The sequence below is a fragment of the Sycon ciliatum genome, chromosome 1 (genome assembly GCF_964019385.1).
Source record: "Sycon ciliatum chromosome 1, ocSycCili1.1, whole genome shotgun sequence".
Classification (NCBI taxonomy): Eukaryota; Metazoa; Porifera; class Calcarea; order Leucosolenida; family Sycettidae; genus Sycon; species Sycon ciliatum.
In genome coordinates this window covers 15794173-15816433 of record NC_088643.1, presented here as the reverse complement: position 1 = coordinate 15816433, position 22261 = coordinate 15794173, and the positions used below count along the sequence as shown (strand labels likewise).

The window sequence follows — 22261 nt, the reverse complement described above, 5'->3', positions numbered from 1 at the left end:
TCACCATATTGCTAGGTGTGTCTTTACCACCATATTGCTAGGTGTGTCTTTATCACCATATTGCCAGGTGTGTTTTTATCACCATATTGCCAGGTGTGTCTTTATCACCATATTGCTAGGTGTGTCTTTATCACCATATTGCCAGGTGTGTCTTTATCACCATATTGCTAGGTGGGTCTTTATCACAATATTGCCAGGTGTGTCTTTATCACCATATTGCCAGGTGTGTGTCTTTATCACCATATTGCCAGGTGTGTCTTTACCGCCATATTGCCAGGTGTGTCTTTATCACCAAATTGCTAGGTGTGTCTTTATCACCATATTGCCAGGTGTGTCTTTATCACCATATTTATCAACCATAGGTACAGCTGCAGTGGTGTCTTCAACTTCATTCTCCCGAGTAGCATCGCTAGTAATACTATTAAAGTCAAAACCGTTTTCACCCTGAAGATCAGCCATGCCCGAAAATTTGGTGAATAACTGTTAGTTTGCGTATGCAGCAAAGAGACCGCATTTTAAGTGTTTTAGGTGAGGTATCCCAAGGTACACATTTCAGACGTTCGTTTCACGGTCGCACATCGACTCTAATTCACTCACCGATGCTTGCGATGGCAGCCCTGTATCTGCTGTTGCCGATAGATCAGCTGCTCCTATCTGAGCCGCTGCGGTAAACACAAGAGAAGCACCACCAGTACTTGCACTTGGTAATGTAATTTCACAATTTCCAGACAGTCAGCTTGTGCACACCAGCATGCCAGCAGCATTCCTATGTCCGGATTCGCCGTGTCAAAATTACATCCCACCACAACCCCGGAAAACAGTAGCATACATCAAACTACCTTACTTCCTGTGCTGCCCGGATAAGACTGTGCTGTGTCGTCGGAGTAGAGAGTGCCAGTGGCACCCATTCCCGGTAGCATGTCATCACCAAAGGTCTGTACAGAAGACCAGCAGTCAAAATCAAAGAAATAAAAAAAGGGAAGAAAAGATGATGAGTAACCAGGGAATACCACCTGGGAGATGCATGTTATGTCTACAGGCGCGTGCCCCGTATGGGTTACTGGGTGCCCGGAATCCCCCCTTTTTCGCTCAAAATGCAGGATTTTGCTTCATTTTTTGAACCGAACCCCCCTTGAAAGGCACCGGCGCACGTGCCTGGTCTATGTGTGTGTGTGCCCGCGTGCGCGTGCGTGCGTGTGTGTTTGTGAGTCCGTCTGTGTCTGTTTACGCACACTGCTCTGGTGTGCCGACAGTGTGTGTGCCTTCACCGAAGATCCGGTGTAAGATGTGTGACCTTGCTGCACCGGTCTGTTGCCAGGGCGATGGTAAGTCGATTTCGTATCAACGTATACTGCTGCGCCACTCGGTCCACTGTGGGAGGGTGCCGTTGACGTGTTACGATACTGGGACTTGTATAGACTGCTGCCAGGCGTTGCCGGCGGTGGTGGAGGTTGTTGCGGCTGTTGCTCTTGTTGGGGCTGCTGCTGTTGTTGAGGCACCACTGGTATCCGGGATGCAGTGGATCCACGTGTCTGCTTCAAGTAGAGCACATCATCAGGAATATCACAATGAAAAAAATCGACGGGTTTGCGTACAGGGCAGGTCAAGAACAAGGGGTCGTACAATTTCCTGGTCAAGAACCACCTTTCCGCTTCCGTGGGAAGCTGAATGAAGTAGGGAAATAATCATCCCATGTTCTCGCTCCACGTACACCGACATAACGAGATGGACCCAGACAACAGAGGCAGGAGCACACAGAGTGAGGGTAGTAGGCCGCAGCCAGATATGAACCGGAATGCAGAAGAAAACTAGGAGCAACAACAGGGGGGACAGACCCCAGGAGGAAAGAATGAGTACATTCTAATAACATAAATAGGCCAGGACAAACACCACTTGGGACCGTCAGATTAATTTCTCTGGACCGAGCCAGCCGGGAAAAACCTCTCACGCCGACGGACGCATGAATGAGGGAAAAACCGGGTGTATAACCACAAGTGGCAACATGGCAGCATAAAAACAGGCACAACATATCTACAGCCAAGAAAGAAAGGGATGAAGATGGGCAGACATGAAGGGTGGGAGGGTGGGGACACTGGTGAGACACAAAAAACTGACGGAAGAAGTCAGGCAAACAGAACAGCAACAAAAAGAGCAAACATCAGATGCCATATTCGCAAGAGAAAAAAATTTGTTGCGCGAGAAATATAACATCTTCTACAATGTCAATGCTTCCACGTAAGCATGTCATTGTGCAGCATACGGAACTAACTTCTACATAACAATGATTCAAAGAGACGTTATTCAAAATAAGTCCTGCATTTCTACGTTCACTGGTACTATAATCAAAGATTCCGTTCAAGGCAGCTGCCATGGTATATACCTTACCACCTTTAACACACGCTGTCCATCCGCTCATTGACTAGCATGAAATCGTTTGTAGTGATGATCAATCTACAAAACACTATTGGTAAAAACAATCCGGAGTCACCTCGATTGAGACAGACAGTTTCTACGGGACCTGCCTGTCACCATCAGGGTCAAATGGCAAGTCATCTAGCCGCTGTGCCCGACAATTTCAGGAAAACCAGTCATGTCCTCCTCCAACGAACTTGAACCAGCTATATTGCTTCACAACTCACAACGACACAAATTCATCGACGGAGTGACTTTACGCTTAACGCTTCGCTTCGTGTTTCTTTGTGTTTCTCTTGAAAATCTAGCAAAGTTGAGTCATTCGCATGAAAACGTCTGGTTACGTCAGGGAAACCTGCTGATTTCCCCCATTTTAAAGCGCTGAACGGCGCAAAAATGGTGAAATCACGTCAACGGAATAGTGTTGACGAGTGAACAAACCTCCTCGCACCGGCGTTGGTGCACAGCTTCGGGACGGCCAAGTTCTGAAATCGTCCTCTAGAGATCCTTACCTACCTCTGTGCGAAGTTTCAAGTCCTCCTTCTGAAGTGGCATACCCCGAAAATAAAAATCATCCTACAGACTTCGGCTCCCCGACTAGTTTGAGTTGAGGTAAATTAAGGTCACAAAGAGACTCAAGGGTCATATGCCATGCTGTATACTGTATTGTGTGTGTGTGTGTTTTGTGTGTGTGTGTGTGTGTGTATGTGTGTGTGTGTGTATTTGTGTGTGTGTGTGTGTGTGTGTGTGTGTTTGTGTGTGTGTGTGCGTGTGTGTGTGTGTGTGCGTGTGTGTGTGTGTGTGAGTGTGTGTGTGTGTGTGTGTGTGTGTGTGTGTATTTGTGTGTGTGTGTGTGTGTGTGTGTGCATGTGTGTGTGTGTGTGTGTTTGTTTACTCACACTGCTCTGGTGTTCCGACATTGCCTTCACCGAAGATCCAGAGTATGATGTGTGACCTTGCTGCACTGGTGTGTGGCGAGGGCGATGGTACGGCGATCTCGTATCAGCGTATACTTCTGCGCCACTGGGTCCACTGGGGTAGGATGCCCTTGAAGTGTTACCATATTGTGACCGGTATAGATTGCTGCCAATCCCTGGTGGCGGTAAGGGAGGGTGCTGCAGCTTCTGATGTTGTGGCTGCTGATGTTGTTTTGGATGCTGCTGCTGTAGTTGCGCCTGCTGCTGCAGTTGCGCCTGCTGCTGCAGTTGCACCTGCTGCTGCAGTCGCGCCTGCTGCTGCAGTCGCGCCTGCTGCTGCAGTCGCGCCTGCTGCTGCAGTCGCGCCTGCTGCTGCAGTCGCGCCTGCTGCTGCAGTCGCGCCTGCTGCTGCAGTCGCGCCTGCTGCTGCAGTCGCGCCTGCTGCTGCAGTCGCGCCTGCTGCTGCAGTCGCGCCTGCTGCTGCAGTCGCGCCTGCTGCTGCAGTCGCGCCTGCTGCTGCTGTTGTTGCGCCTGCTGCTGCTGTTGCGCCTGCTGCTGCTGTTGTTGCTGCTGCTGTTGTTGTGGCTGCTGCTGCTGTTGTTGCGGCTGCTGCTGTTGTTGCTGCATCATTGCCATCGAGAATGCAGTGGATCCATGCGTCTGTTTCGAGGAGAGCACATTATCAGGAATATCACAAAAAAATTACAGAATACATTGCCAGCTCTCGTCACTGACACGGCAAAAGAGCACAGTGATTCAGAAACCCCGAAAAGGGAAATGATTTTCACTTGCACAAGAGTGCTGCTACTGTAGCCCAGTATTTCAAACACGCCAACATGCCTAGCTAAAGTCTGCATTGGATAATAATGATATCTACAGATTCTGCTCAATCCAACCAGCACATCCATCCAAGTTCTCTAACGCTAACTGAGACAGAATCAATGCAAGATCTGGTCATATGCACATAGCACCTATTCGGTAGGGCACTGTCCTGTCGAGACAGGGATGCTGGGTTCGAATCCCGTTTGTGGATCCCTCTTTTGCAATAGTTTGAACAATCCAATGCTGGATCAAAGTTGTTTGTTGAACTGACAAGGACTCATCTAGAGTGTAGCTTAGGGAATTTCCCTGAACGTGTACCCCTTGAATCTCTTTCGACCTTGATAGTATTCACTTTAAAAAATCAAGCAATGAAAGGTCATCCACAGTAATATTTCTGGTAGAAGCATGGCTAGTTATACTGAAGTCAAAAACTGTGTTCACCCTGATATTCCGCCATGCCCGAAAATTTGGTGAATATTGTGTTTGAGTTCAGGTACCCTAATATCAAAAGAGACTCAAGGGTCATACACGTTCCGGGAAATTCCTGAAGCTACAGTCTAGACGAGTCCTTGTCAGTTCAACAATTGTATGCGGATGACACTGGCCTCATCTGTTCTGATTCCTCCCCTGCACAATTACTCCTTACCATGCAGCATCGCATCAACAGCACTGTCATGTGGATGCAAACGTGGAAACTCCAGCCCAATTTAGACAAGACAGAAGCCATGTATATTTCTTCATCCCCTCCTGATCAACCATTATTCTTCCCTGACTCGACTATGCCTATCCGTGTTGTTACTCAGCACAAACATCTAGGTGTGATGTTTGACTGCAAACTCTCTTGGGCTGCACATGTCAACTGTGTATGCAAGCGAACCAGTTCAGCCTTAGGGGTACTACAACCACATTGCACTCATTTGCCCATCCAGTGTAAACTATTATTTTATCAGTGCTATATTCTCCCTATATTCGACTATTGCGATACCGCTTGGTGTGGCCTTTCTGACACAACTCTGAGCCAATTAGAAGTCCACCATAGATTTATACTTAAAATTCTTTACAACAAGGATCGATGTTTTCCTTCCGATGCCCTTTATCGACTTGCACACACTTCTCTCTCCGTTCGTCATAAGCACCATCTCTGTACACTGGTTCATAAGATATTTCTTCATAAAACCCCTTCACACATGATGAAGTACAATTGGTTTTCGACAAGCTCAACCCGTAACGCGCTCACCCTGCCTCTTGTTAAGTCAGCCCAGTATCTAAAGTCCCCTTTGTTTTCCGGCTACTCTCATTGGTTATCATTACCATACGGTCTGAAAACTTGTTCTTCTATTGGTCAGTTTAAAGATCTACTATCACAACTGAACTAGACGCAATAATTACCATCGAAGAACATTCTCGAATACCTGGGTGATGCACGAATTTTGATAGTGCTCACTTCCGTTAATCGTTTTTCTTTGTAATTTTCCATTCATTTTCTGCTTTAATTCATATTATTTTGCTTTGTTTTCCTAGCTTACTATTGCCGTGGCTGGCTCAACGCTCTTGTCTCAGGGGATTCTGTCCCTGCATTAGCTATGCTTGTCACATGCTATGAGATTGTGTCTAATAATAATAATAATAATAACAAACAATCTTGCTCCAGCATTGGATTGTTCAAACTGTTGCAAGAGAAGGATCCACGACCAGGATTCGAACCCAGCACCCCTCTCTTTCCAGAACAGTGCCCTACCAATTAGGACCCGGTTACACATGCACTCGAAAGTAGCGGATCCGCTGAAGCGACATCACGGGAGCGAAAAATACCATGGTAACAGCGAAAAGCGGAACTTCCGCTTCAGCGGAAACTCCAATCCGCTTCCTCCAAAATTTTCGAAGCGAGACTGTCGCTTCTGCGGTTTCGCTTCAGCGGAAAACACCACGGTCTGCTGTATATGGACTTGATACGAGAAATTTGTATGCGTATGTCCATGCAACAAAATGCGTGCAAGATAGTCATTGACCTTGTCTATTCTCCGTGCCGTATGCACCACAATCCACTTTACTCTCATTTTCCGCCAAAGTAGGAGTTTGCCCTGTTTGTATGTGTGACCATGCACACGGGGTTTCGTTGGAGCGACACCAGGCTCGCTGTCGCAAAACCTTGATGCCGAAGCGAACCCCAGTGCATGTGTTACCGGGCCCTTAGGCTACCGGAGATCACACACACCCATCCCGTGGGTCGTTCTTTCTACAAAACTCACTAGTGCTTTGCTGCGGTTCATGCTTGTCCACGAAGGCTGTTGCTGCTGTTGCTGCTGATGGTGTTGCTGGTGTGCTAGCTGTGGCTGCTCCTGGGGTTGCTCCCGGGATTCAGGTGATGCTTGCGACCGTGCTGGCAGACCACCAGACCGCACCGGTGGTCTCTACAAGGAACGGAGAGATCACCAATAACAGGATTCAACACAATAAATGAAGCAAGTTGCGCATTCATCATGCACATCTTTTGCGAGAGGTTAATAACAGGATAAGAATATTTTCAGAACAAATTCACCATGCACATAGAGAATTGGAGCACATATTAAAACGGTGCCAACTAGCGGGTATTTAGGCAACACTTACCGTATCACTATTATCAGATATAACAAAAATCACATAGGTCCTTGCAATGAAGGATGACACGACATCATCACAACTAGAAATTTCATGTCCAGCTGGCAATCACAAGGTGACTAAAATGATACAGGAAATGCCTGCAGTACCCCCTCCTCCCCCTGACTGTGGTATCTGCCCTCTCTTTTACTCTCCATTTTGCACCAATTTTAGCACTTCTGAGCAGCGAAAGACAGAGATCTGATTTACAGTGGCATGTGCTGCAGAGAGATAATGTTTATTCATTTTTCGTTCATCACTTCGACTAGCCTGCATCCAGTACGGCAGTAGCAGCTGACTTACTTCTGTGGCTTTCAGGATCACCCATCGCTATGCCTTCCACGTACTCTGGTTTGCTCAAAGTGTAAGGCCAGACTTACAGTACTTTGACGTAATTTCCGTAAATGTATCACCATAGCATCCTCTGCTAGTCAACAATCGTTCCATTCCTTTTTCCTCATCATAATGCTGCTAGCAGTATAAATCTCAGGAAACATAGACGCCTGTTACTGATGCGACTTTGGAATATAGGTACGACGACAACAGCAAAAACAAGGGATAGGCAAGGGAAATGCGAAAAGGGGAAGGGAGGCGGAGAGCCAGGTTCTCATTATTTTTCGTTTATGCCACAGCCCAATGCAGAGCAACGACTGACTTTGTGCTCGCTCTTACATAATTATGTGCTTGCTAGTCTAAGTTCGTTACCTGGTTACCGTGACAAAGCGCCTGAGGCCAGCAGGCAGGTGTCATGGAAGCATGTAGAAAGGACTAGTAAAACTAAAAGTAGTAGTAGTACTACTACGACTAGTTAGTGCCTACATGTAGTGCAGTAGCGGCCTGCTTTTGCACAAAGCCTGGCATCACATTTCCAGGAAGCTAGATAGCGCTTCCACGAAGCAGAAAACGCGAGAACCTACTCAACACAGACTCAGTACACGACTCCAGACAGTCAGTCCTGTACAGAAGAACAAGGACAATCATTCAAGGCTAGTTTGCTGCGACTTGAAGTTTCATGCTCTCGCAGTCATCAGGCAAAAGGTTGGGTGCCGACCATGCCAGCATAATATACCGGTATGCCAGGAGAAGGTATGAAAAAGCTGTGAGAATGTGGGGGCTAGCGGTGTTATCTTACTTAGGCAGGAGGCTGTGTGCAGAGTGTGTGGTTGTTGAAAGCAGGGGCTAGCAGTAGGCACCGGCGGATTACGCCGGCATAATTATTGGCATAATTATTTGGTGGTTGGAGCATAATTTGGCATCCTTTCGGAGGTAGGAGCATAACTACACGATTATACCACAGTTCTAGTATGCAGGCTACACAATTGTGTACAATGCACCTGGTCAGTCCTGGTGGTCTGCATAGTAAAGGGCTTGAACTGTTGAAGTTGGAGGGCATGCACTAATAATTCGCGGGATTCGCGTTGGCATCGCTTGAATGTTCGGAAACACACAAACTAGCCTTCGCTTCCGCAGGCCTATGCCTTGTAGCCTAGCAGTGCAATGATTATGTTAGCGCAGAATGTGTGGCTGGTGTGGGCAGGAGGTGGTGAGCAATGATTATGTGTGTGGTTGTTGTAGGCAGGAGGCTATTCTAGAGCTAGCAGTGTGATACTAGCGCAGTGTACATGTATATGGCTGGTGTGGGCACAGTTCTGTATGTAGATTTACTGTCTTGCCGGCCGTCGGCTAAGCCAGGCAGGCCATAGGAGTTATGTAGAATTATTATTTGTAACTCTTTTTGCGCCTTTTTGCACCTCCAATGGCGCAGCTCTTGACCCGTCATTTCCACTGGGCAGTCGCCTTGAAGTCACTTCCGATGCCGCAGGTCCTGACTTTTCCCTTCCAACACACCGCCTGGTCACGAGGGCGAGAAGGCACTGAAGGCACTTGGTTATGTAATCTTGTTACCTTTTTTGCGTTTCCTCTAGTGGTTTTATTGCACTTGTATCTTGATGTTATTTCTAACACCTTTCTATTTACAGTACTTAACTTCAGTTTCTTTGGTTGTATCCTTAGTTCCGATTTTTCCCACTGATGATAGGAACGAGAAAATCGATTCTGGGTTTTCAATAATATTTTTGTTATAAAATACACAGTAATACATGTCAAACAAGTAACGTAGTTGCGTGATGTCTGCGGCCTTCATCCTATTCATAGCTATATTAAAATTATTATCTCAACGTAGGTTATTATGATCATTATTATTATTTATACAAAGAGAAATACAAAGGAACTACAAGTTACGCTATACTGTCCACTAACACCACCAGTTACTAACTTGTGACAATCAGCTCATGCGATAACATTGCACGACACTGACCGACGGTACTGACGTTCTACATCTACCTGGCTAATAGCTCTAGCACATCTTGGATGCGCACTCCAACAGCCTTCCAGCTTGGAAGCGATCGTCGTGTGAAACTGCTGCTTGTTACCGCTGCTTATTGTCCATCTAAATAAGTCATAGTCGAAGTACAGTGCTGTTTTACTGAGACGTTCGGTTTTTCGTGAATCTTGTTCGCATAGCTTCCCCTTTTATTGATCTTCGCATCTTTTGAGCCACACAAGTTGTGTGGAATGTGGCTTTGCGTTCCTGAATCGTGGTTGGACCGTATTGTCCAATGGTCTTGCCAGTATCGTCATCGACATGCATGAATATCCGCCAACGTCCTTCACAGCTGAGACTTTCAGCTCGTGCTTATCTTGGTGGCGCTCACCTAAGTCCTTCCCCTCCTTATGTTACCTAAGTCCTTCCCCTCCTTATGTTATTTCTATAACTATTAAAGTTAGGCCAAACTAAAGAAGGTGTGTGGTTCGACTCACCCGACCGACCGTACAATTTCAGCCCGACCGTAACTTTTTTTCGGCGGGCTGTCGTGTGACTGACGTACGTGGACTGAACACGTCCACGTCTACGTGCTGTGCGGCGTGAGTCTGCGGACGCAGGCGCTAGGCGGCTCCTTTTGGACTTGACTTGTAGTTGTACTGCAGTGCAGTGCAGTGAGTGGTACGACTGCTGCCTTGTGCTGGTAGTAGAGTCTACTCGATACGCGTATACAGTGTATTTACATGTACTAAAAATATATATTAAAAAAAAAAATCCGCCCGCCCGCCCGTAAAAAAATGTCCATGTTAGTCGAACCACACACCTTCTTTAGTTTGGCCTTATAAGTTATAGAAATAACATTCCAAGTTGGAATGCTGTTGGAGTGCGCATCCTATACAGTCACCATGGTCACCTACCTGTGCCTATATAATTATTTGGCATAGTGCACAAATAATATTTGACCCCGCTTCCTATTTCACACCTTGGCGTAGACCCGGGTGCTCGAATCAGAAACGATTTGACAGGTGTGGAATTTCTCATCTGTAAATCTCAATAATGTCAGAATATACTTTTGGAGAGGCGATGGAACAGGGAAGAGAGTCTGGCTTGACCCACCCAGCAGGAATTCAGAACCTGGGTGCGCTACAACACAAGCTACAGTACGCAGTAAAATTGTCGTATTTCCTTCGGATTTTTTATTTGAAAATTGGGTGCTCGAATCAGAAACAGCGAACTCGTCAGATCGTCTCCGATTCAAGCACACGGGTCTACCATCGTCTACGCTTGGTGTGGCAGTTGAGGGCAGGGAGTAGCAACTTACTACTTCATTTTTGAGAGCAAGATGGTCAGTGGAGCCGCAGATTCAGCAGGTCTTTGGCAGCACCGTACAGGAGACCCATATCCTCGAATCAAGGACCCAGCAAAAAGTGGGTCGCGAGTATTTCAAAAACCGTTTACCGGGCAGCGCTGAAATTTGGCATACCGTTAGCGGGCCGTATGTTGATGGTATTTGTGAAAACTAAACGAAATCGGAACAAGTTTAGGTACAATTTCAGGGTGTTTCTGTTTTGGTACCCTGTGTCTCATTCGAGCACCCGGGTCTACGCACATGCACCTCGCATGCACCAGCGGTAACTGTTGCGTGCCGGCCTGTGCTGTTTACATGCCTACTCTGTTCCCTGTGTTCTCGACTTCTCCTTCTGTCTTCATCAAGTATTTTGGAGTGTGATGGTTGTGTTGGACTGAGAGAGTGTGCATGGGCATTTACCCTTAGTGCTGTTGCAGTAACGCAACACTTGGTGTCAGAACTGGTACCCCGAACCCTCGCCACCGGACCCGCTCGCCATGGCGAAATTTCAGCCCCCTGAAAGCTTCGACTTTTCCGCACCTGAGCCCCGCTGGAAAAGCCGATTCACACGCTTCCAGATTGCTACCAAACTCTCTTCCGAATCCGCAGATGTCCAAATCTCCACTCTCATCTACTCTCTGGGCCAACTGCGGATGATATCTTCCAGCGTGAGTTGTCCTTCGCCCAAGATTCCGACAAGGACGACTTCGATAAAGTGGTCGATGCTTTCGACAAGTATATTTGCACCTGCGGACAATGTTATCCACGAACGGACGCAGTTCGCTCGTCTCCGCCAGCTCCCCGGTGAGTCCGTAGCCACGTTCTCAAGCCGACTCCACTCTGTCGCGGCGAGATGCCGTTTCGACAAGCCGTCAGAACGGATCCGCGATCACCTCGTCGCCCACATGGCTGATTCTGAAGTGAGTAAGGCAATGCAGAAAAAGGACATAGGCTCCCTCACCCTCGCCGATGTACTCAAGGAGGCCAAGGCAGCTGAGACCCTCGAAATCCAGCCAGCCACTCAGCGCTCCGCAGCCACTCAGCCCTCCGTCGCAGCCGCTGTCGCTCGCGGACATCACAAACAATCTCGTGGAACTGGCAGACCGAAGAATGCTCCCGCTGCATCTCGCCAGTCCGCGCCTAGCTACTCACACGTGGCCCTCCAGCAACCTCTGCTCCGCGCGCTCCCTGCTCCGGCTGTGGCTCATCCAGTGGTCACTCGCGCCGCGAGTGTCCTGCTTGGTCCGTCGAGTGCCGTAAGTGCCAGCGTCGTAGTCACTTTGCCAAAGTGTGTCGTAGCTCTCGTCAAGTGGGCGCGAGCGAGATGTCTGACCATCGGGTGAGTGATTCTGCTAGTGCTAGTGCAAGTTGTTTTATGGGTAGTGCTTCATCCGAGTCACAGGAACCCAGTGTCTGTGTTTTGAGTTCAGTATCCATTCCTGACTCAACTGAGCCCTGGCTTGTTGAGCTCCCCATCAATGGCCAGTCGGTATTATTCAAGCTGGACTCTGGCGCAGACTGCGCACTCCTGTCACTGCCTTCCTACAATAGCCTCAGTCCTCAACCTAAGCTCACGCCAATCTCCACTAAGGTCACTGGACCTGACGGCCAACCTCTACCCATACACGGCGCATTTGTTGCTGCCAGCTCCTGGAAGGACCGCAACGTCACGTTCCGTGTTATTGTGGTCGATGGCCCCAGCAACCTCCTGAGCCGCAGTGTGTGCCAGGACCTGCACCTCCTGTCTTGCGATGTATCCGAGGCATCCGCAAGCCCTCCGTCCGCTCCCCCGGTCATTGGTCGCATGTCCGGTCCTGCAGCTACCATCGAGCTGCAAGACAATGCCCAACCATATCACTGCCAGACCGCACGACGAGTTCCCATCCACCTGCAAGCCAAGGTCAAGGCCGAACTTGACCGGATGGTCCAGATGGGAGTCATCTCTCCAGTCACGGATCCGACCGACTGGTGCGCGCCCATGGTGCCCATGCTCAAGAAGAATGGCTCCGTCCGCATCTGCGTGGATCTCAAACGCCTGAACCAGTCCGTGAAGCGTTCACACTTCACTCTGCCGACCATCGAAGACACACTGGGTAAGCTGTCCGGCGCCAAGGTCTTCTCGTCGCTTGACACGGCGTCTGGGTTCTGGCTAGTGCCACTTGCTGACGACAGTGCGTCACTCACTACCTTCATGACACCGTTTGGCCGGTTTCACTTCAACCGTCTACCCTTTGGTATCACCAGTGCGCCAGAGGTTTTCCAGCGTCGCCTACTGGAAATCGTTGGGCACATTCCCAACGTGGTCGTTTTCATGGATGACATCCTCGTGTTCGGTGCCACTCTAGCTGAGCACGATGCTGCCCTCATTGCTGTCCACGCAGCTCTCGCTTCTTCAGGCGTACTCCTCAACCCCGCCAAGAGTCGCCTCCGTATGAAGTCTCTGACGTTCCTGGGTCACCTCATCGGTGCTGACGGTGTCCGCCCAGACCCAGCCAAGGTGTCTGCCGTCCAAGCTCTGAAGTCACCGACCAACGTGCCTGAGTTACGCCGTGCTCTGGGCATGTTCACGTTCCTGTCGAAGTTTGTGCCAGGTATGGCCAATGTCAGTGCCCCGCTCCGTGCTCTCGTGAAGGCCGACACCGCCTGGCAGTGGGACACCCAGCAAGAAACTGCCTTCTGTCGCCTCAAGGAACTCGCTACTACTGCTCCCTGCTTGGCACTGTTCTCGCCCGACCAGCCCGTCCGTATTAGTGCTGATGCCAGTAGCTACAGACTGGGTGCTGTCCTCCTGCAGCCTGATGGCTCCCGCTGGCGCCCTGTTGCCTATGCGTCCCGCTCTCTATCTCCTACTGAGCAGCGCTATGCCCAGATTGAGAAAGAGTGTCTCGCCATCGTTTGGGCATGCGAGCATTTCCATCACTACATCTACGGCGGTCCTCAGTTCACAGTCGAGACTGACCACAAGCCTCTCATGCCTCTCATCAACTCCGCCGATCTCGCCCGCTCTCCATTGCGATGCCAGAGACTCCTGATGCGGCTGATGAGGTGCAACCCAACCGCTATCCACGTGCCTGGCAAATCACTCGTCATTGCTGACACCCTATCCCGTGCTCCGCAAGAGTCCTCGCCTACTAGTGATCTTGCTGATGAAGTACAGCTGCATGTGTCTGCCGTCACATCGCATTGCTCCACCGACCCGCTCTTGGTCGACTTTCGGAACGCGACCAACGTTGATGCCGACATGTGTCGCCTCCGTGCCCTCATCCTCAAGGGGTGGCCAGCCAAGCCCACCTCGGTCCCCGCTAGCCTCCGCCCGTACTTTGCTGTTCGCGATGAGCTCTCAACTGCTGATGGTCTCATATTCCGTGGCCAACGTGTCATCATCCCTGCATCCCAGCGCAACGCCGCCCTTGCCAGTGCTCACGAGGGTCACCAAGGCGTTGGTAAGTGTCGTGCTCATGCGCGTGCTGTGATGTGGTGGCCTGGTATGTCTACGGACATTGAGTCGTATGTGATGTCTTGTGCCACCTGTGCCAAGGCCCGTCCTAACCCAGCCGAGCCGCTCATCTCGTCCGAGTTCCCACCTCTTCCATGGTCAAAGATCGCGTGTGATCTGTGTGCAGCCAAAGGATCCACTTACCTAGTTGTTGTCGACTATTTCTCGCGCTACATCGAAGTCAAACAACTTACCACTACTACGTCTGCCGCTGTGATCGCCTCTCTCCACTCCGTGTTTTCTACCCATGGTATTCCACACACGCTAGTCTCGGACAACGGTCCACAATTTGCTAGTGCCAGCTTCCGTGCATTTGCTGCCGAGCTTGGGTTTGCCCATCGCACATCAAGTCCTCGCTTCGCCCAAAGCAACGGCGCTGCAGAACGTGCCGTTCAGACAGCCAAGCTGCTCATCCTCAAGAACGATTACTTGCCTTCCACTCTCTTGGCCTACCGGTCTACGCCATTGGCCAACGGTTATTCACCGTCACAGCTGTTGTTTGGCCGCCAAATCCGCTCCAGGCTACCAGGACCCCTCCCTGCTCCAGCCTGGCCCGATTTGACCGCCCTTGCCGACAAGGAAGCATCTTCCAGGTCTCGGCAGGCTGATCGCTACAATGAACGCCACCGTGCTCGACTGCTGCCTGTTCTCGCCCCTGGTGCTCCTGTGTATGTCTCCGATATGGACAAAACTGGACACGTCCAGAACCGCCTGTCCGAACGTTCCTACACGATCAACCTCACTCCTGGGTCATCTGTCCACCGAAATCGTCGCCACGTGCGTGCGTTGCCATCCACGTCAGCCAAACGCCCTGATCCCTCCCGCTCACCCTCCTCCATTGAGCCCATGTATGAGGTTGAGTATGGTGTTCCTGCTCCTGTGCATGTTGCCCTGCAACCACCAGCGAACTCTACTCTGCCGCCTCTTCTGCCTGTGCCGCAGTCTCCTCGAGTTGCTAAGCCTCTGCCACCCGGTCGCAGACCACCATCCAGCCGTGTTCGCCATGCGCCGCAACGCTATGCTGCCAATACCTGAACACAGTAACACTGTTTACTCCATGTGTTCCAGTTGAACTATGACTGTGTTCTTTTCATGTTTGTTTTTTTCTCTATCATTCTGAGTAATGCTCACGTTGGTACCCGCTCCAGAACTGCTATCGTTCCTTTTCCTCTCTCCTTTGCTCCACACTTTCTCGTGTCCCTCCGTTCGCATTTTTTCGGGGGGAGATGTACAGTCACCTGCCTGTGCCTATATATTTGGCATAGTGCATCCATATTGTAATTATTTTGACCCCGCTTCCTATTTCACACCTTGGCGTACGCACATGCACCTCGCATGCACCAGCAGTAACTGTTGCGTGCCTGTGCTGTTTACATGCCTACTCTGTTCCCTATGTTCTCGACTTCTCCTTCTGTCTTCATCAAGTATAGTTTGTAATTCCTACCGGAGTGTGATGGTTGTGTTGGACTGAGAGAGTGTGCATGGGCATTTACCCTTAGTGCTGTTGCAGTAACGCAACACATCCAAGATGTGCTAGAGCTGTTAGTCAGTTAGTTGTAGAACGTCAGTACCGTCGGTCAGTGTCGTGCAATGTTATCACATGAGCTGATTGTCACAAGTTAGTAACTGGTGGTGTTAGTGGACAAAATAGCGTAAGTTGTAGTTCCTTGGTCCTTTCTCTTTTTATAAATTAAACCTTGGCTCTCCATCTGAGTCCATTATTATTCTCAATAGCCTATCCTCTCGCCATTATTTTTAATATGTCATTTCGAACTGGTACATTCCCACAGGATTGGAAATCCGCCATCGTGACACCGCTTTACAAGAATAAAGGCTCCCGTGCTTGCCCGGCAAACTACCGCCCCATCTCTCTGCTGCGCACAGTTTCCAAACTTTGTGAGCGTATTGTATTCGATTCCCTCTACCTACACATCGCTCCGGCTCTCTCACCAGCTCAGTCGGGATTCTGCCGTGGTGACTCAACTCAATACCAGGTGACTCGACTTGTCCAAGACATAGCAACAAAGAGGAACTGTGGGGAGCAATTGGGAATGGTGTTTTTCGACTTGGCTAAGGCATTCGACACCGTTTGGCATCGTGGCTTACTTGCCAAGTTGGAGGTCACCTTCCGGGTGGAGGATGCTGCCTTGCGTTGGATATACTCGTATCTGTCTGCTCGTTCTCAGGCTGTTCGCTTGTCCTATTTCTTGTCTGATCCCCTCCCTGTAACGTCTGGAGTGCCCCAAGGTTCCATTCTGGGTCCTTTGTTATTCTTGCTTTACGTTAATGACCTACCTTCAGTTGTCCCCGATGTTAGTTTGTATGCGGATGACACTGGCCTTATCTGTTCTGATTCCTCCCCTGCACAATTACTCCTTACCATGCAGCATCGCATCAACAGCACTGTCATGTGGATGCAAACGTGGAAACTCTAGCCCAATTTAGACAAGACAGAAGCCATGTATATTTCTTCATCCCCTCCTGATCAACCATTATACTTCCCTGACTCGACTATGCCTATCCGTGTTGTTACTCAGCACGAACATCTAGGTGTGATGTTTGACTGCAAACTCTCTTGGGCTGCACATGTCAACTGTGTATGCAAGCGAACCAGTTCAGTATTAGGGGTACTACAACCACATTGCACTCATTTGCCCCTCCAGTGTAAACTATTATTTTATCAGTGCTATATTCTCCCTATATTCGACTATTGCGATACCACTTGGTGTGGCCTTTCTGACACAACTCTGAACCAATTAGAAGTCCACCATAGATTTATACTTAAAATTCTTTACAACAAGGATCGATGTTTTCCTTCGGATGCCCTTTATCGACTTGCACACACTTCTCCTCTCTCCGTTCGTCATAAGCACCATCTCTGTACACTGGTTCATAAAATATTTCTTCATATTAAAAACCCCTTCACACATGATGAAGTACAATTGGTTTTCGACAAGCTAGGCCTTGACGGATTATGCTAATATTTTCGTGAAATTATGCTTTTCGCATTGCTGAAAAAATTGCAGAATTATGCTATTTTTATGCTAAAAGTTATCATATTATGCCGCATTATGCTCACATATGCTGCTGATGTATATGATGGTTCTGTTCAAAATACCAGGGGAATTGTTTTGTAGAGGGCGTTGTACTGTAGTAGCAAAAGTTCAACGGGGTCACCGCATCGTCCGACCTAGCTACGACCGTCACTGATTGTAGTGGACTGGACATGTTATCAAGGGAGTCGTAAACCTACGACTTCCTGGTGCATCTACTTGTACTTGTACTTGTAGAACTTGTACAATTGTATGGAATTTGATGCGAACAGGCGGATTATTCCAATTTATGCGATTCATATGCAATTTGCCTCGAATTATGCGATTATTCGATTTTGGTAGAAATTATGCGAAAAATTATGCTAGCATAATCCGTCAAGGCCTACGACAAGCTCAACCCGTAACGCGCTCATCCTGCCTCTTGTTAAGTCAGCCCAGTATCTAAAGTCCCCTTTGTTTTACGGCTACTCTCATTGGTTATCATTACCATACGGTCTGAAAACTTGTTCTTCTATTGGTCAGTTTAAAGATCTACTATCACAACTGAACTAGACGCAATAATTATCATCGAAGAACATTCTCGAAAACCTGGGTGATGCACGAATTTTGATAGTGCTCACTTGCGTTAATCGTTTTTCTTTGTTATTTTCCATTCATGTTCTGCTTTAATTCATATTTGCTTTGCTTTCTTAGCTTACTATTGCCGTGGCTGGCTGAACGCCCTTGTCTCAGGGGATTCTGTCCCTGCATTAGCTATGCTTGTCACATGCTATGAGATTGTGTCTAATAATAATAATAATAATAATAACGAAACAGCATGCTGTCCGCAGATTGAGTATTTCGCTCCTGCTCTTGTAGCAGTTGAGCACTCTTGCGTGGGGTAGTGCCTTTGCTGTTTGCGTTATGCAGAGCTCACTGACTTGTCAGTTTGAGCACTCTGGCAAGGTACGTTCGGGCCTGATTGGAAATTTTTATTTCCATTGCTATCAGGTTCGGCCTCATTTTCTCTGTGCTGCGCTGATGAGTTCAAAAAGAACGAAACAGCATGCTGTCCGCAGATTGAGTAATAATAATAATTATTATTATAATGGCACCTTACCACACTATATCAAGAACATTCATTGAGTTTTTGTAATCATTGCTGTCTGATGATCGCCATAGGCGTGAAACTCGGAGTCACAGCCAACACAAGCTTCGTATTCTATTCCTTTTGTATGAAGCTCTGCACCCCGGTGCATTGAGCACTCTTTCGAGGACCACACCCAACCTTCCGTGTGTAATTTGTAGTTCCGGTGGTCTATCTCCATGGAAGGAATAATCATGGGTGGATCAAATGAAGTGCGATGCCCAAGACTCAAGAATAGATGCATGTCACCTATGTCAGACAGCGCTTGACAAAACCCAAACCACATAAAACTGGTCGGTAAAGACAGGGACAGCTCAACACAAAGCTGCATGATCACTACCATAAGAGGTACGAACATGATAATTCTAATGTTATCGCATGGTCGCGAGTTATTGACTGAGGACTAGGGACCGGCGGATTCTGCTCGAAAAGCAGGGAAATTGGCAGAACCATACAAACCTTATGGCAGGCAATTCCTCGAATTCTGCTCCATTATTTTTATCCACATACCAAACATGCATGAAACTTACCAGAAAAAGTACCGAATTCTGGCAATTTTTCTGCCGGCAGAATCCGCCGGACCCTACTGAGTACGAGGTCAACATAGGAAAAAAATCCGGGTAAAAGATAGAGGTGAAGCCGTTGTATTCTACGAGGTTCTATTTCTTATTTTAAAAGTACGAAGACAGCGAGGTTCGCCCCCTTGTCGGACATTTTGGTTCAACCATTGTGAGACTTACCATCTCAGCCTCGCCGTTAGGAGCTGCATCTGCCACCCAGGTATCACAGGCATAGTGGTGGCCTGGCACATGCACAACTTCCTAAGCTGGTTGTGTTTCTCAATACAATTGAATTGCATAGCCGGTGGTAACGCGGAAGTGAGAACTTTACTTTTTTTTAACAAAGTCACTACTAGATTGTTGTCAAGACAACGCAAAACATGTCTTTTGATCCCTAAAAAGGAGTCAAATACAAACAGTCCATACAGCCCTAGCATGAGGAGTGAAATATGAAGAAGTGTGACTGCTTAGGTATTAGTCAATGGGAGTCAATACTAAAAGAGTGATAATATTCCATGAGGCCCGCAGCAACCATGCGATAACAAATTTCTTACATTGCTCACAGAGCAGACCTTTGGGCTGTTGCTGAAACTTGCCAAAAATGCGAACACATTATGACCACAATGTATATTGACGTGATAATTATTTTTTTCAAACTTTTATTGTATGTATGGGTACCGGGAAACAGATGCAGTCTGTATTGTGGTTGTGCAACAGGTGTGTGGGACACAGGCATATGGATCTGCTGCATGATCAGCCTCCTTCTCCCCTCTAGGCTCTACTTGTGAGTGAATTAATGAATAAGCGAGTTTGTAAGAGGCAGCGTCGTGTGATTATCACAATGCTAGTTGTTTGCGAGCAGAGTTGTGTGTCGACGTACAATTGTACATGTATGCGGTTTGTGACTCCCTACTCGTCGTCGTCCCCTCCCCTCCCCCGCACGCTCCACATCCTCCATCGTCCCCGGGCCCCCGTACTCTCCCCCACCCCACCCCACCCCGTATTCTTCCCCATCTCCTATACCTCTGTGTCCTTCTCCCTCAACGCCTCTCATGAATATGTTCATCTAGACTACAGAAGAACCTTAGCTACGGGTCACAGTTCCTATCAATAGACGGCGTGCAGAGCTTTGTACAAACGAAAACTTCATCCGTTGGAAAAGAAGTGAATTTAAAACGTCTCTACTTACTAGTTTCATGCTGGAAAGCAATCCTGAGGAGACATTTCATCTAGACTACTACTGCATCTCTGAGATGGGTCATGTCCTCCCACCAGAGACTGACCACAGAAGTCAGCCAACCCTTGCGCTAGCTTTAGCTGCGCACAAAAATGATCAGATGTGGCGGGCAGGAGCACAAATTAAGTTCACAGGGGGAGCACGCATCCGGGTAAGTGCACCTCGAAGGAGTCAATGGCCTAAGCTAATGGCTACGGCGAAGGCAGAGGTGCATATTTTTGATATAATTATTTTTCATGCATGTATTATATTTTGCAAGGATTCTCCAGAGGCAAATGGATGCCTATCAAAGGGAGTTTACTGGGGAAAGGAAGTAAAGGTGGCTGCTATGTGAGAGGGGAGAAGTGACATGAAAAGGTGAAAAAGTAAAAATAATACAAACAGGAACACATTTGCCTGGAAAGGTTTGAGGATCTTGAGGTATACTGCGATCTGGCGGTTCACACTGCTTAATTAAGTCAAACGTACAAACGAGTCACAATCATAGTAACCGTGGCAACTGATTTTTTTACATCGTTGTATAGAAAAGAAAAAAGGACCAAGGAACTACAAGCAACAAGAAGGTCCACCCGAGTCCATTTTTATATATTTTTGTTTTTATTGTTTTTATTGACATGACACAATGTCATAGTATTGATAGCAGCAGCAGCAATAGGAATATACCAGCTTGGAGAACAAGCATTGCTGGAGCACACACGCACTGCACCAAACACTGGACTAAACATGGCACAAAACACAGACAAAACATGGGGCAAAACACTGGACAAAATACATGTAGAAGGCAAGATGGTCGACAGTTCAACGAGCTCATCTTGTTCATACCATCGACATTCACATCATGTCCGCGCATCTGCAGCCAGCAGCCCAGATATTCTTACTCAGTCTGAGGCACAGCAGCCTATCGGTGAGACCGATTCACGATACGGCAGCAGGCACACTGTCATCTCACGTACATTTTACCTAATGTCATTTCTATTTGAATATTTATAGTCCCGCTCCCTTTGCACCGCCGGAACTTTCATTGTCGTGGTCGTCCTCGACATGATTAGGACCGCCAGAGGCAGAGCTATTTCCCTGATCAACCCCGCCAGAGGCAGAGCTAATTCCCTGATCAACCCCGCCTGAGGCAGAGCTAATTCCCTGGGTCTTGGCCTTCTCTTCCTTACACTGCTACAAAAACTCAGCCAACGGGTCTTCGTTTTCACCTGGAGAGAGAGAGAGAGTGAGAGAGAGAGAGAGAGAAAGAGAGAGAACAATGAGATGAGCTCCAGTCTCTCCGGAGGCGTGGGCTCGAATCCTACCGCTGCCACCAGTGTTCCCGGCTAAACGAAGTCCCCTCACACTTCCAGAACACAAGGGTTTTGTAGAATAATTATATGGACGAAGTATTTATACAAGAGAGTAGACCATGGTCGCCCAGAGTAAGAAGGAGAACAGAACACCAACCACTAGAGAACCACTGGAGCATGCGCTCTTTTATACGTGAGTAGCTCCCATTACAATGGTGAAGGAGCGGGAAATACGAATAGTGAGTATGTACGGTCTCAGTATAGATACACCTATTACAAGTTGTAGTGGTGCAGCATTTGTCCTTTGCTGTTTTGTTCATTCCATGTTGCTTTATTCTACACCATTGGTGCACAGTAGGAAAATACAATGTCGGGGCTCACCACGACCATACAAAATTCAAACAGCGTCGACCACCATTTTGAAAACATGGCGATGCCGCCAAGGCCAGAGTTTGTGCAGTCATAGCGGCTACGCACCCGAGTTCATGCTCATCGATGTACAGCGATGTACAGTCTAGTCGTAAAATACCGGTATTTTACGACTCCCTGGTCTACTCTGTACAGCGAAGGGCCAGTGCCGAAGGGAATCTTGTTGTTTGATGTCGCCGGGATAAACACGCGGAGAAGACGTCCTTTCTCCAAGCCATCTTGGTCATTTTTCTCAATCTGCTGGTGGGTGTCGACTAAGATATGTCCGTGAGGTACTGGTGAACTTGAGTCCTGGCATCTACAAGAATTCGCCGCGCCTAGCTAACCAATGTTGTCAGTAGAACTCAGCGTTTCCTGATCGCGACTCGGCACACTCTTTTCTGTTTGGCCTCGCAGCTTTCACGCTGCGATTAGGGAGTTTCCTGGCCACAAATGAATCCTTTAGTCATGACCATGATGAGAGGTGACTGGTATGATCCCTGACTTGCATGAGTCCTTAGCTTGAGTCAACACGAAGGTAAACTCTTCACTTGGAACGCTTGCTGTCTCCTCCGTCCTTTCTTGTTGCACTTGCAGATATGCGCACAGCTGCCAGTTTTTGTTGGTGCGCGC

At 48.2% G+C, this 22261-nt stretch overlaps 3 protein-coding genes across 3 annotated transcripts in view; 1 reads left to right on the top strand and 2 right to left on the bottom strand.

Annotated features, from left to right (window-relative positions):
- The window catches only part of LOC135816949 (basic-leucine zipper transcription factor A-like), a 28047-nt gene extending 20931 nt beyond the window's left edge, over positions 1 to 7116 (bottom strand). The window contains exons 1-6 of the mRNA XM_065330081.1: positions 7092 to 7116; positions 6759 to 6850; positions 6401 to 6562; positions 3312 to 3989; positions 845 to 935; positions 598 to 662 (exon numbers count right to left, since the gene is read on the bottom strand). Of these exons, the coding sequence (XP_065186153.1) occupies positions 598 to 662; positions 845 to 935; positions 3312 to 3989; positions 6401 to 6562; positions 6759 to 6850; positions 7092 to 7116 (1113 nt within the window). The remainder of the gene's footprint in view (positions 1 to 597; positions 663 to 844; positions 936 to 3311; positions 3990 to 6400; positions 6563 to 6758; positions 6851 to 7091) is intronic.
- A 4718-nt stretch (positions 7117 to 11834) lies between these two features.
- Positions 11835 to 14990, top strand: LOC135816871 (uncharacterized protein K02A2.6-like). Its single transcript, XM_065329998.1, has one exon. The coding sequence runs from the start codon at positions 11835 to 11837 to the stop codon at positions 14988 to 14990; it is 3156 nt and encodes a 1051-aa protein (XP_065186070.1).
- Positions 14991 to 20153: 5163 nt separating this feature from the next.
- Positions 20154 to 22261, bottom strand: part of LOC135815053 (uncharacterized) — a 39365-nt gene continuing 37257 nt past the window's right edge. Inside the window, exon 14 of the mRNA XM_065328287.1 lies at positions 20154 to 21136. Coding sequence (XP_065184359.1) covers positions 21102 to 21136 — 35 coding nt within the window. The 3' untranslated portion in view covers positions 20154 to 21101. The remainder of the gene's footprint in view (positions 21137 to 22261) is intronic.

Excerpts from the sequence above, each read along its gene's own strand:
- LOC135816871 (XM_065329998.1), top strand. The coding sequence starts at position 11,835 with ATGGGTAGTGCTTCATCCGAGTCACAGGAACCCAGTGTCTGTGTTTTG.